Here is a 13,621-nt window from a genome sequence, read left to right as displayed (position 1 = left end):
AACAGTGTTCCAGAAGCGGTCTTTTAAACTTGTTGAACAGCCAAAAGTCGCATTGTGCCAAATCAGGAGAATCGTGGTGCAAAAACCAAGAGTTGTTTTTCCACAATTCCGGCCTCTTTTGGCGGATAGCACTGCGCAATCGACCCATTACGTTCATATAATATTACTTGTTAACACGTAAACATAAATAAAAGTCTCGTCTCCAGTGATCATGCATTTCGTCTTGCCAATAGCATGGTCAGATAGCATGGTTTTACACACTTCAACGCAACAGCTTTCTTCAAAAAATTCAACGATTTTGGGTCGAGATTTCAGGAGTTTCAGGCCCAAAGCATCCTTCAAAAGTATATTTACTGATCCTTTCGATATTCCATTTTTATCGGCGAGGTCTCTAATCGTCAATCGACGATTATTTAACACCGATTCCTTAATTGTTTGGAGACCTGCAGACACTTTTCAATTGCATTGTTAGCGGCACGCACAAGCTCATTCGCCATTTCGACCCAAACCTACAACAAACGTTTCTTGAACGCGTCCAAACTCAATTGCTTAACGTAGTCTAACTTTCTTAGCATATATCGCAAGATACTGGAATCCAACAGGTTCAAATCCTTGGAGATGATGGAAGCCATTCAGATGAACTAGTGAAACAAGGCAAATTCTCCTTATTAAACTCCTGAACGATTCAAGCTTTACGAACTGGAACTGAATCCTGTTGAAAGCAAATGCTGTCTTTTCCACAAAACATTTTAACGTGAAGGTTTAAATGATATTTGATAACTCCTTGTTGAATTCCATTTGCCATTTTCCATTTGCCGATATAGCTGCGCAAACCATCACGGCTGATGCATTTTGATATCGCTCAACTACTCTTTTATCGGCTTGTATATAACTAACATAATCTCCATACAACACAATAATTTTGCTTATTTGTCCGAAAAAAATAATGTTGTGTGGTCAGCATGCGTTTTCATGAGCATGAGTTAGTTTCTAATTCTTAAAATCTTCAAAATCACAAAAAAATATTTTGCATGGAAGTGTTTTTAAGTACATGTCACTCAACATTTTTCTTGCCTCCAATAGATGAAGTCATTGAAATCTTTTATTTTTCTTTTTTTTTTAAGAACGGCCTAGCAACACCAAAAATCTTTCATTATTCTGTATACGTTATTTTATAAACAAGCATTAATCCCAGGACGTACATTTGATCACAGTGTTTAGTTTATTGACTGAACGGTTTAACAACGCGTGTGATCTGAGTTCAAATCTTGACATGCACCTCAAATGCTGAATTTGGTTTTTAATCTATTTATGTGTAATTTAATCCAATGATAACTATCATCAAGCCTGGTGGCTGGCCAAAGCTTTTGTAGTATCAAGAACATGGATACTTTAGCCACATTAATCTTAATCATGGAATGTTCTTTTGCATGCCAAAATGGCAATACCAGCTACAACGACAGAAATGCCATTAACTTTAACTCGATTCACCATCACTCACTTACTGGACGCCTTCAACAAATTTGCCTACCATTTACCACATACGCTCAATCATCGATGAAGCTACTAATTGACTATGAAATGACAGTTAATTGTAATCTCTGATAAGGTGCAATTTGCTATTTTGTCTCTCTACGCTCCAGGGCATGTGAGCATTCTGTATCAAGCGTCCACGTTGGCGCTACCACCACCAACCAATACAACCATTATATGGTACGTATGGGAAAATGTGGGTTTTTACTCAGAGACTTTTTTTGCGTCCTGGCGCTAGTCCTGTTGTTTAATCGCGTGACTGAGTTAATTGTTCCTCTCAGGTCGTTACAGCTTTGTGCACACTGGTGCGAAGGTTTCGATGGTACTCAAGTGAAATTGGGGGGAGTGTTTTTTTTTTATTCCATCCTACTACTCACCCCGATGACCCCATAAACCGATGTAGAGCCTTTGTAAGTTCACGCAGGGACAGTGTCTGAGATGATTTTGTTTCGCATCGTGGTTCCTTGATGACCTAATGGGGGAACATAGTAGCACGTGTACGCCAGAAGGTATCGCGCCTTATCTTTACAGGTGCTTGTTTGACTTGGGTTTTCCTTTTTGTAGTGACACAAGAATGGCAAATAGAACAAAACAATTGTTTTGCGAGAAAATATCTAACAAATGCTAAAATTGATCTAAAGTATCGGAGAATTTAAACAGTGTAATATTGTACATTGTGTCGCAAAGCAATGAACTGTTGCTCTGTTTAGTGTTGGTTTAGATTAGAGACATTAGAGGGAGCCTCTGCTAAGAGTAGAAGAACCTACGTATAAAGGAAAAATATCTGACCTATCGCATGTATCTCACCAATCGAGTCAATAAAATGTTATATTACCTTCAGCCCTAAACCCGTCATCAAAATAGTGCCTTCTGGCACATACCTCAAATATCTCACAGTATATCAAGCAGTAGTACCACACTCGCTAGCACAATTTACTAAGTCCTCACGCAAACATCAAATTCCCAAATTCCTTTCACGTGGAACTTAAAGTGCCCTAGCGAGACAAAGTGCAATAGTTTGGATTTTAAATTCGCTCCCACTAGCGTATTGCGCCCGTGAACTCCCAGCTCTCGGTAGCATATAATTACTGCCTGTTACGGAAATTGTTCCAAAATTGTGGACACCCACGGTAAAGGCCTGGGGGGGGGGGGTCTAGCAGGTTGAGGAAGAACGAAACGAATGCGCCTGTCAAATATTTACTTGGACGACAAATTCCTTCGACCAGAAGAGTGTCAGAGCACACACTCGGTCACTCTGGTAAGTTTCCGTCGCAAGTTGTTCCCCATTTTCGCAGTATGTCCGCAGTAGTTAATGGGTTTTTAATTTACAACACCCGAGGCCACCCTTCCTCTCGGTGGCATGAATTTAATCAAGCTTCATCACGTTACTGATGGGCGAAATGCCTGCATTTGCAGGAATTTTTTGAACTAAATACTTAAGAAAGCAATAATATTTGCAGCCCATGATAGGTGTCTTAAATGTTTTCCTTTGCGTACAGTTAACTGCTAGCTACATCCAGACGTAGGTGTCAAAAGTAAACCCGACATCAATATTTCAAGATCGGCCCGTGCTGATAAGGAACCTATGCCTACGGAATCTAGCAAGTCCTTTTTGGGGCCCGTACCGCGCTGTGTAGCGAAGCGTGACGGCATCGGTTACAGCACGAATCACCAACACAGGCCAGTGTTGGGGGATTGCTGTCCCTTCTTAAAAATTACCAGCACCAGAGCCAGGAGCCGCTCGATTTCCGCCAGTACCGAAGTTCAACGAACTGACGTCGGGCACTAGTCGGGCACTAGGTTAGTATTTGCCGAGCCGCAATATCCCTTAGTACACGGTTTCGTAGCATGATTTTGCAAACTCACGAACGACGTTTGTTGGAAGCGTTAGTTCGTTCGTTTGCTTCTTTTTTTGTTACGGTTTGCGGTAGAACGGTATACGCTGCGCCGGGGATACATAATTTATATCACGTGGCTATAGCGGTGAGGCCGCAGAAAAGTGGAACAAATTAGTACCATTCATTGGTGTGGCGGATTGTTTGGGTTTTACGGAGTAATGTTTAGCAGAGGGACGCTGCCGACGATGGTTTCCCGATTAATCAACCGATCAAAAGACCGTTCGATGACAAAGTGGATAATTGATAAGTGAATGAAACGAATTGAGTTCAGTAGATGCAAATAAAGAATCATCCCGACCACCATACGTTCGGTAAACATTAATTCAAGGCCGAGATACGTAACAAACAATGCAAAGTATCTTAAAACTATTTCTACTCTACATATTTCATGTAGTTCAATAAACAAGCATGTATGAAGGGGAATCAAATTAAATCCAGTTAATGAGGTTACCATTACGATTTAAATTTGGCAACAAACGATTACATCAAAATCACTGTAAATAAAATATCACTAAAGAGGTACTCAAGCACTAAAATATTCTACGTCTTTATGTTTCTCTACGATCAGAGTCTCTTCTCCTCCTTGTATCGGATACATTTTGTACCTATAGAGAAAACTTTATTGAAGACATATAGAACGAACATTTTTAATGCTTTAAAATGACAAAAAGTGGGGTGGTGGTGTATGTGATAACGGCGCCCGTCCACACGGCAGGACCGGGTTCAAATCCCATCCGGACTGTCCCACCGTAGCATGGACTGACTATCCTCGTATTAATTTACCACGTAGTAAAATAAGTCTTGATACGGCCAGGCCGTTCAAACCGAGTAAAAAAGAAAAAAAAGACAAAAAGTTTTATTCTTCTTGGATTTAAAGTGATTGTAACTAAATAAATTGCCACGCGACAGGAACGGGTATTAAATCCCATACGGACGGACCATTCCCTGTAGCAAGGACTGACTATCCGGCTACGTGGTAAAAATAAGTCTAGTGAGCCAAAAATGGTCGGCGTGACCTGTAAGGTCGTTAAAGACAAGAAGAGAGAGAAGAGAAGCCAGAAATGGCCGGCATGACCTCAGAGGACGTTAAACCAACCAAAAAGAAGAACTACATAAATTGTTTTGCTTAAACTTTGGGTATATTTCCATAAACTAAACCAAATGCTCGTATGGTCTGAAGGTAATAGTGTCCCACACAGGAGCTTTAATTTTGGGAATTCATCTTTGAATGAGACAATAGAAATTCTAGATTTCTAGCTTCTTAGATGTCCACGAACTTGCTCCGCTATGATCGTACTTCATCTTGTTACTGAGCATCCTCGTTTGTAAGAAAGTTTTACAGAATCCCAGCAAGATCGATCGCCTCGTGATCCTATGCGGTACTTGTAAATTTTGGGGACACACAGAAGAACATTCTAGCGAGGTACATTTGCTGGTAATCCAATGCAAATTAAATAAATATCTAACAAAGAGTAGTTACAGACATTTTTCTGTATGGTCTACCTAAATCATTGTCTTTGCTAAATGAGTCGAGCACCATCAACAAACAGGTTTGTTTTTGTAGAGGATTGACGATACTCTGCGCTGATAATAAGCACCATAAGATGATCTTCCGTAACCGAAATGTAGTGTATTGAATTGATGCATTTGATTCAAAACAGTTAAAACTTAAGATTAGTATAACTTCTACTGCTGGCCAATTTGAAACCTACTGTAATACTAATAGTTTTTTCCATACGTTTTTCCAATATTTTTATTTCTCCTGCCATCTTGCAGCAACCATGCCAACGGACGGCTACTCGGTGCTAGTAACCTTTCCCACGGGTGACTTTGATGGCGACACGCCCTTCACGTTAAATCCCTTCCAGATGGTGTTCAAGCAGAAGATCATCGTCGTGACGGTGGCCTACCGGTTGGGCATCTTCGGGTTCTTCACCAGCATGGACGGGGAGGCCCCGGGTAATTTCGGTCTGATGGACCAGTCGGCCGCGCTGCTCTGGATCAAGCGCAATATCCGGCTGTTCAACGGGAACGAAGGTTCGGTCACGATCATGGGCCACGGAACAGGTGCCGTCTGCGTGGGGTTACACCTCATGTCCGGCGACTGGACGGACGACATGTTCCACAAGGCCATCCTGATGTCCGGCAGTCTGCTGCTCGACTCGAGCGTCCGCAGCGCCAAGCAATATGCATCTTCTTTGGACGAGCTGGCGACCGCCTTCGGGTGCTTCCGTCGGCCGACCACAAAGCTGATGGATTGTTTGCGCCGAGTCGATGCGCAGATCCTGGCCGAGAACTCACCTCCTATCGACTGGGGCCCGGTCATCGACCGGGGGCTGAGCAACACGACCACACCCTTCATCTCGGACCACCCGAACATGCTGGTACATCAGGGCAAACTGCGCCGGGTGCCACTATTGATTGGTCACACCGACATGGAGGAGGTTTTGGAGTTGACGATGGGTGACATGCTCGAGCATGGACTGGGCGCGGAAATGTTCGAAACTCTTCTGGGCGACGTCGTAATGGGAGATCTGGCCGAAATGGACTTTAACGAAACGTTGTGCGGTGGCAACATGGACATCGTGATGGAAGCGGTCCAATATCAGTACAAACCGTACCCTCCGACCACCGATCCTGTCGCGCTACGCCGGAAGTACATCGAGTTTGCGACCGAGCGCAAGTACGTCGCACCGACGATCGAGCTGGCAATGCACATGAGCCAACAGGCGGAAACGTTCGTGTATCGCTTCGACATCAAACCGCGGACGGCGGCTGCCCTTAAGGACGTGCCCGAGTGGGTCGGTGTTCCGCACAATTTCGAGCTGATCTTCCTGTGGGGACTGCCGTACTGGTTGGCGCTCGCCGATCAAATGCAGTGGGATAGCGCGGACAAACGGGTGGCTGACATAGTGATGACACTGTGGGCGAACTTTGCCAAGTTCACTAATCCGACGCAGGTTGGAGTGTACATCCGATGGGAGAAATTCACCGTCACCGAGCCGGGCGTGCTGATCATCGATCGATCGTTCAACATGAGCGACCACACCACGATGAGCTTTGATGCGGTTAAGTTCTGGAATCATTACTATCCGAGTGTCATTAATTTTGCCGCCCAGTGTTGCAACGCAACGTACAACGGGGGTAATCGGGCCGCATCATTGAGCGGTAGTAGCTTGGTGGGAAGCTTGTTGCTGGTCACCATTATCCTGTTACAATCATTCGTTCACCTGCACACGACACACATTGCCTCGCCAACGTAGTAAGCCACGAGACGCAAATAGTAGGCAATGCCGGATGCGCAATGAAAGACGTTTTGTAATAAATCACTTTGTACATAGCGAATTGGTGCGTGCGTACGAGAAGTATGCCAGCGTACTAGAAGCGAGATTTTTTTCTTTTACTATTTTTTTTGTGTAAACGTAGGCAAATGAGAGCGTTTGTTTTAATTTAGCTACAATATTGTTTTCCTACAATCCGAATCCGAAAAGTGTAAGTTGACAGAAATATATATGTACAAATAAAGCAAAAAACAAAACTGTATGTGTTAATCTCCTTTGTTGTTTTGTTTTGTTTCATGGTACAGTATTTAATTCAAAAATATCTTTCACAATTTTTGCCAAATTTATTTTAGCATTTTATTCAAATTTGGTGGGATTAAAAATTGTTCGTGTCTGTACAATTTGAAAACAGTCTAACTTGACGTTTGCTGCGTGCTGGGAGCACTGCTACATACAACTGTCAAACTATTTCGATATTTGTTGTGATTTGTTCAGTTGCTTGTTGCGAGTTTTTCTTACAGCTTTACTACCAAAAACAGACGCCGTGGTTTGTTTTTAGTTGATAAAAGAATGAATAAACGAAACATTTGGAAGTATGACGAAACGAAGGAAATGCTACAGATCATGCAGGACAACAACTATTCTGGTGCGTTTGGCAGCAAGCACAAACAGAACATGGAAATATTCCGAAAGATTGAAAACAAGATGGTAGAGAATGGGTATCCCTACAAAAACTACATGCAGATCGGTGTGCGATGGAAAAATTTGAAAAACCTGTACACGAAAGCGAAGCGTAGCAATAGCAAAAATGAACAGCAACTTTTTCCCTTCTATGAAGAAATGGACAGTTTGCTGAACCGTTTGTTGAAGAAAACATCCAACGAAGAATATTTATGCACATCCGATCTCGACGAGACAGTCTTTGCAAACGAAAGTTCAACAGAACAGTTAAGTAATGGAGCGGAAAACGCTGCTCACCAACTAGACACGGAACCGGTCAGTCGGAAAAGCAGACATACTATTGAACCAAAAAATATGTCTGCCAATAAAGCGGGGATACGTTATGGTTCTGCACAGCTGCACAAATCCGATCGGAACAGCAAGCTTAGTGCAACGATTGCAATGAGTAAGCAGGAACTTAGCGACGAATTCTACCGTAGCCAGAAGCGGTTGATCGATTACGAATTCAATTTGTACGTACGCAAGGAGGAAGAATTTATCGATCGCATACAACAGACGACGAGAACGATGCTCGAGGAAAGTATGGATACATTTTTCACCCGCCTAAAGGATGTGTTGGCCAACCAATCGGTACAGCACGTGGAGGTAATCGAATCATTTGAGTAAATTCAAATACCTGAAATAATAGTGAAATAAGATATTCGTGTAAGAACCTCTAGAGAACTAAAACTAACGAAAAGTCAAATAAATAAATGATTTTTATTTATGTCGTATCAACACTCCAAAGTACTTTGGCCCTTCTTTCCCAAATCGGTTTAAAACACTACAAACGTGTTCAGTCCTCATCGGCCATGATAACAGGAAAATGATCGTGCATATATTTGCTCAGATGGTTTCTCACTTCCTCCCCGTCGATGGACACAATCTGACACTCCCAGTGGGGCTGTTCCGGTGTAACGTCTTCCTCATTGTGGTACTCGTTCCATGCATCTCGGTACGGTGAATCGAAATGTTCGACGAAATTGTGCAGTATACAACAAGTAATGATCACTTCGGAAATTATGCTTTGCTCTATGCATCGGTTCAACACCTTCCAGCGTCCGGCCAGTCGGTCAAAGGCTTTACTAATACAGCTTCTTGCTTTCGCTGCGTACACGTTGAAGGAACGCTCTGCATAGGCCATACTTTCAACCGATGAATAAGGCGTTATTAGCCACGGCAAAAGGGGAAACTGACCGTCACCCATCAGCACAGGTGGCACATTATTGTTTCCAACGGGTTTACAAGGCTATAAATAGCAGCAAAGAAAATATGTTGCTTATTATTGTCTCAAGAAATATTAAAGCCTTTTAAAATCGTAACTCACTGCATCCCATTGTTCCATTCGCTGATATAATGTGGAGCTTATAAGCATATCGGCAGCTGTCATGCTTCCAGGATGTTGGCAAGATATATCCATAAATCTATCAAAGATCATTACCGTTATAAGTACCATCGATAGGTTGAATTATCTTCAATGAAATACCATACCTTCCTTTACTGTCTACTACAGTCTGAAGTATGATCGAGCTCCAGCCTTTACTGTTGATATACCTTGCCGGTTCCTTGCTTGACTGTTGGATGGGAATATGCAAACAACCAACGATTCCAAATACCTGTGGTATTCCGACAAAGTCTACGAACTCATTCATAACGTTTTTGATGCTATAGTTATCTAGCGGTAGTTTGATTACTTTATCTCGAAAAATTTTGATTACCGCCCGGCAAAACATTTGCACACAATCCTGCACTGTGCTAGCATTAACACCGAACGTTGTGCCTGCCGATACATAATCCTTCCCGGAGCCAAGTACGTAGATTGCGACAGCCATTTTCATCCTTGTCGACAATAATACGGGTATTGATCTAAGCTCAGGCTCTAGCTTACCAAACAGTAACTGAAACGTGGCATGATTCATGCGAAACTGTTCAACCTGCACATCATTAAACTCGTGCTCGGAACTGGCGGGTAGTAAGTCGCAAAGTTCGCGATGATGTTTCTGTCGCGAACCGTTTCGTCTTGTATTGATTAGCGTAACGTCCGTCAGCAGGTGACGCCTGCTACGGTCGTAAAGTGCGTAATTTCGATACAATCGGTGCGCCAGTTTTGAGAGGAACCGGCGTCGCATTCGCACTATCTGATCTCGCTGGCGCTTTAGATGCAGTGCTATCTGTTGCTGTAACATCGTTCGATACTCATTGACGATCTGCACTATTAAACTATTGGACGTCCAATCAACTTGCTCGAGGTCGCCTTCCATTTTAAATTACCTCGTAAGGAGAAATCCTTCACTGTTATATTATTCCAACGCGAACAATATTAAACAACACCAAATAATGAAATCGTTTTGCCTCTTTTGGAACGGTTTGTTATTGGATGGCTTGATGACGTTTAGCTAATACAAACAAAATACAATGAACCGCTGCAAACAAACTTGTCAAGATTATCATAATACAGGGCTGTCCAACATGTGTTTAGAAAATATGGCAGCCTCTACACTAGTAAAACTCTATAGTGAGTTATCAAATGATATATGAAGATGATCATCTCACTACATATTTTGCAAACATATGTTTACTATTTGAGCCTGAATAATAAATTTCGTTGGTTGATTGATTGGTTTTATAAATACCTTGCATTTTTGTCATTGTAAGAAATGATCGTGTATTCTTCATCATCATCTTCCACAACAACACAATAGAACAGATTTCATTTTTACATTCCATACTGAAGCTTGGAATCGGAGTGTTTCTTTTAGTAACTCAACATATGGCTAACAACGACGTAGTTAAATGTTAATGTCTTTTGTGTGACATGTAATTTTTATTTCATAAATGAATCACACTGTACATACGGTAAAATATATGGACCTTCGCAATAAAGTTAACTTTACATGATGACGTTACTTTGAAACGCTCTTTTGAAACGTTTTAGTTAGTTAAAATTCGATAATAACGCATAAATCAAAGCCCAGCTAGTATAACTAACTGCATCACATGAAAACATCAGCCTTTGAGAAGTAGTCTTAATTAATAAACTTAGATTCTGGCTTAAACAAGAGTTTGTACACACTGCTACTAATTTAATCAACTTCCTCCATGTGCGACAAGTCTTCCGCATCATCGACCAGCGGTGGGGCATCTCCAGAGGCCGGAGCAGCACTGCTACTTTCTTCGGTAGTCATTGGCTCATCGTCATCGATACCCAGACCCAACTTGATCATGCGATAGATACGGGAAGCGTGGTTTCCGGGTTCGTCCAGCGAGAAGCCCGACGATAGTAGCGCCGTCTCGAACAGCAGAATCACCAGATCCTTTACCGCCTTATCGTTCTTGTCCGCCTCCGCGCGTTGACGCAGTGTTTCGATGATCGCATGATCGGGATTGATCTCCATATGCTTCTTGCCCGCCATGTAGCCCATGGAAGACGAGTCACGCAGAGCCTGCGCCTTCATGATGCGCTCCATGTTGGCCGACCAACCGTACTGCGACGTGACGATACAGCAGGGCGAGTCTACCAGTCGGTTCGACACCACCACCTTCTCCACCTTGCTCTCCAGCACCGACTTCATCACCTTGCACAGGTTCTCGAACTTGGTCTTGTCCTCCTCGCGCTTCTTCTTCTCAGCCTCGTCTTCCGGCAGCTCCAGTCCTTCTTTCGTCACACACACCAGCTGCTTTCCCTTGTACTCCTTCAACTGCTGAGTGACGTACTCATCGATGGGTTCCGTCATGTAGATCACTTCGAAGCCACGCTTCTTCACGCGCTCCACGAATGCCGAATTCTTCACCTGCTCAGTACTCTCACCCGTGATGTAGTAAACTTGCGTCTGGTTCTCCTTCATGCGACCGACGTAATCTGCCAGCGAGCAGAACTCGTCTCCAGATGCTGAGGTGTTGAAACGCAGCAGATCGGCCAGCTTCTGACGGTTCTGGCTATCCTCATGCACGCCCAACTTAAGGTTCTTGCTGAACTGATCGTAGAACTTCTTGTACGTCTCCTTGTCTTCGGCTAGTTCCTCAAATAGCTCCAGACACTTCTTCACCAGGTTCTTGCGAATCACCTTCAGGATCTTGTTCTGCTGCAGCATCTCACGCGAAATGTTCAGCGGCAGATCTTCCGAATCGACCACACCCTTGATGAAGTTCAGATAATCAGGAATCAATTCCTCGCAGTTGTCCATGATGAACACACGGCGCACGTACAGCTTGATGTTATTCTTCTTCTTCTTGTTCTCAAACAGATCGAATGGCATACGACGAGGCACGAACAGCAGCGCCCGGAAGTCCAGCTGGCCCTCAACCGAGAAGTGCTTCACCGCCAGATGATCTTCCCAGTCGTTGGTCAGCGATTTGTAAAACTCGCCGTACTCCTCCTGCGAAATATCGTCCGCATTGCGCGTCCAGATGGGCTTCGTCTTGTTCAGCTCCTCGTCCTCGGTGTACTTCACCTTCACAGTTTTCTTCTTCTTGTCCTTCTTATCCTCATCCTCGGCGTCTTCCAGCTTTGGCTCTTCGTCCTTCTTGTCCTCTTCCTTCTTCTCCTCCTCGGCCTCATCGTCACTCACCTCCTTCTCGCGCTCCTTCTCCACGAGCAGCTTGATCGGGTAGCCGATGAACTGGGAATGTTTGTTCACGATCTGCTTCACCTTGCTCTCCTCCAGGTACTCCAGCTGATCCTCCTTGATGTGCAGCACGATCTTCGTACCGCGACCGAGCGGCTCACCGGCATCGGGACGCACCGTGAACGAGCCACCGGCCGACGATTCCCACACATACTGTTCGTCGTCGTTGTTCTTCGATGTCACCACCACCTTATCAGCGACCAGATACGCCGAGTAGAAACCGACACCGAACTGGCCAATCATGCTAATGTCTGCACCAGCCTGCAGGGCCTCCATGAACGCCTTCGTGCCCGACTTGGCAATCGTACCAAGATTGTTCACAAGGTCGGCCTTCGTCATGCCGATGCCGGTATCGATCAGCGTCAGCGTGCCGGCTTCCTTGTTCGGGATGATCTTGATGAACAGTTCCTTGCCCGATTCCAGCTTCGAGGGATCCGTCAGCGACTCATAACGGATCTTGTCCAGCGCATCGGACGAGTTCGAGATCAACTCACGCAGGAAGATTTCCTTGTTCGAGTAGAACGTGTTGATGATCAGTGACATCAGCTGAGCAATCTCAGCCTGGAATGCAAAGGTCTCGGATTCTGGTGCTTCCGGCATCTAGAAGAGTAAAAATATTGTCCTCGTATTAGAAAGAATCAGGCACACCAACAACTACACGCATGGCAAAAATAATATGTGACCCAGAAACAATGACACATTTTGTGGAAAATGCTCTGAACCATATTGCCCTAACTAGTCAGCATGACGAATCGATTCTGTGACTGCCTCATATACCACCCCCAAAGAAACATGTAATCCACATTTATAGGCGCTTTTTCAGCTTTCACTGGCAAGGAATGATTTTTCACAAAGGAATAAATGAAGCATGATTGATGTAAGTTGATTTTTTCTGATGAGAATCAGCACGACTCTGTCACTCGATGCATTACACTGGTTACACACTATTGGTACTCTTTTCCTCGCAAATTCTTACCTTTGATGAGTTATTTTGGCTTTTCCTACGATAAAGAAATATTCAATCACACTTTCACACAGCTTTAGCTCCTTTAGCAACTTCACGATGTGTGCTACACTGTCCTTTTATCTGCACTTTTCGCCACGTGCTTTTCGCAAACCGATTCTGTAGATTACCAAAACGCTTCTGGAAATTTCAACCGCACACTGCTGCTGCTGCTGCGATTGCTGCATTCATCCGACCGGCAACCGGTCGTGTCGAGTAGACGGGAGAAATTGGAGTGGGGATAGCATGAATTTGGCTGCTGCTCGACAAAATGCTCGACTTTATCATGCAGTTTCGAGATGATTTGAATTCACAGTTCTGGACAATCTGATAAACATTCGTTTTGGTATGATAGTACAACAACATTCTGATTCAATTTTATCTCATTTTTCATCAAAAGAGCAATGTTTTGTTGGAAAATAACCTTTGCATATAAATGTAGCTGTTTTTTCTGAAAAACCGGAAAACTAGGTTAGGATTATCCGCGCCAAAAGTGCAAGCCGGCATAGCAGTTGACAGACCGAGTTGCTTCATTCAGGGGAAGTGCGGGAACCAATTGTT

The 13,621-nt window shown here is 43.8% G+C and overlaps 4 protein-coding genes across 5 annotated transcripts in view; 2 read left to right on the top strand and 2 right to left on the bottom strand.

Annotated features, from left to right (window-relative positions):
* LOC125767639 (carboxylesterase 5A) overlaps positions 1-8,172 on the top strand; it is a 42,314-nt gene extending 34,142 nt beyond the window's left edge. For both annotated transcript variants that reach the window (XM_049434429.1, XM_049434428.1), the window contains exon 2: positions 5,208-8,172. In XM_049434429.1, coding sequence (XP_049290386.1) covers positions 5,208-6,694 — 1,487 coding nt within the window. In that variant the 3' untranslated portion in view covers positions 6,695-8,172. The remainder of the gene's footprint in view (positions 1-5,207) is intronic.
* LOC125767256 (uncharacterized) lies at positions 7,283-8,059 on the top strand. Its single transcript, XM_049433624.1, has one exon. The coding sequence runs from the start codon at positions 7,283-7,285 to the stop codon at positions 8,057-8,059; it is 777 nt and encodes a 258-aa protein (XP_049289581.1).
* On the bottom strand, positions 8,134-9,940 carry LOC125767659 (putative nuclease HARBI1). Its single transcript, XM_049434461.1, has 3 exons — positions 8,924-9,940; positions 8,760-8,856; positions 8,134-8,681 (listed from the first exon to the last, which is right to left on the bottom strand). The coding sequence occupies exons 1-3, from the start codon at positions 9,691-9,693 to the stop codon at positions 8,229-8,231; spliced, it is 1,320 nt and encodes a 439-aa protein (XP_049290418.1). The 5' UTR covers positions 9,694-9,940; the 3' UTR covers positions 8,134-8,228.
* A 281-nt stretch (positions 9,941-10,221) lies between these two features.
* LOC125767632 (heat shock protein 83) lies at positions 10,222-13,208 on the bottom strand. Its single transcript, XM_049434417.1, has 2 exons — positions 13,034-13,208; positions 10,222-12,657 (listed from the first exon to the last, which is right to left on the bottom strand). The coding sequence occupies exon 2, from the start codon at positions 12,655-12,657 to the stop codon at positions 10,516-10,518; it is 2,142 nt and encodes a 713-aa protein (XP_049290374.1). The 5' UTR covers positions 13,034-13,208; the 3' UTR covers positions 10,222-10,515.
* Positions 13,209-13,621: the final 413 nt, after the last annotated feature.

The sequence above is a fragment of the Anopheles funestus genome, chromosome 3RL (assembly GCF_943734845.2).
Source record: "Anopheles funestus chromosome 3RL, idAnoFuneDA-416_04, whole genome shotgun sequence".
NCBI classification, from domain to species: domain Eukaryota; kingdom Metazoa; phylum Arthropoda; class Insecta; order Diptera; family Culicidae; genus Anopheles; species Anopheles funestus.
This window is presented reverse-complemented; position numbering and strand designations above follow the sequence as displayed.

Coding starts and splice junctions, on each gene's coding strand:
- LOC125767256 (XM_049433624.1), top strand. CDS start 7,283: ATGAATAAACGAAACATTTGGAAGTATGACGAAACGAAGGAAATGCTA.
- LOC125767659 (XM_049434461.1), bottom strand. CDS start 9,693: ATGGAAGGCGACCTCGAGCAAGTTGATTGGACGTCCAATAGTTTAATA. Junction 8,857..8,923: donor GTAGTAGACAGTAAAGGAAG/GTATGGTATTTC, acceptor GATCTTTGATAG/ATTTATGGATATATCTTGCC. Junction 8,682..8,759: donor GAATGGAACAATGGGATGCA/GTGAGTTACGAT, acceptor TGCTATTTATAG/CCTTGTAAACCCGTTGGAAA.
- LOC125767632 (XM_049434417.1), bottom strand. CDS start 12,657: ATGCCGGAAGCACCAGAATCCGAGACCTTTGCATTCCAGGCTGAGATT.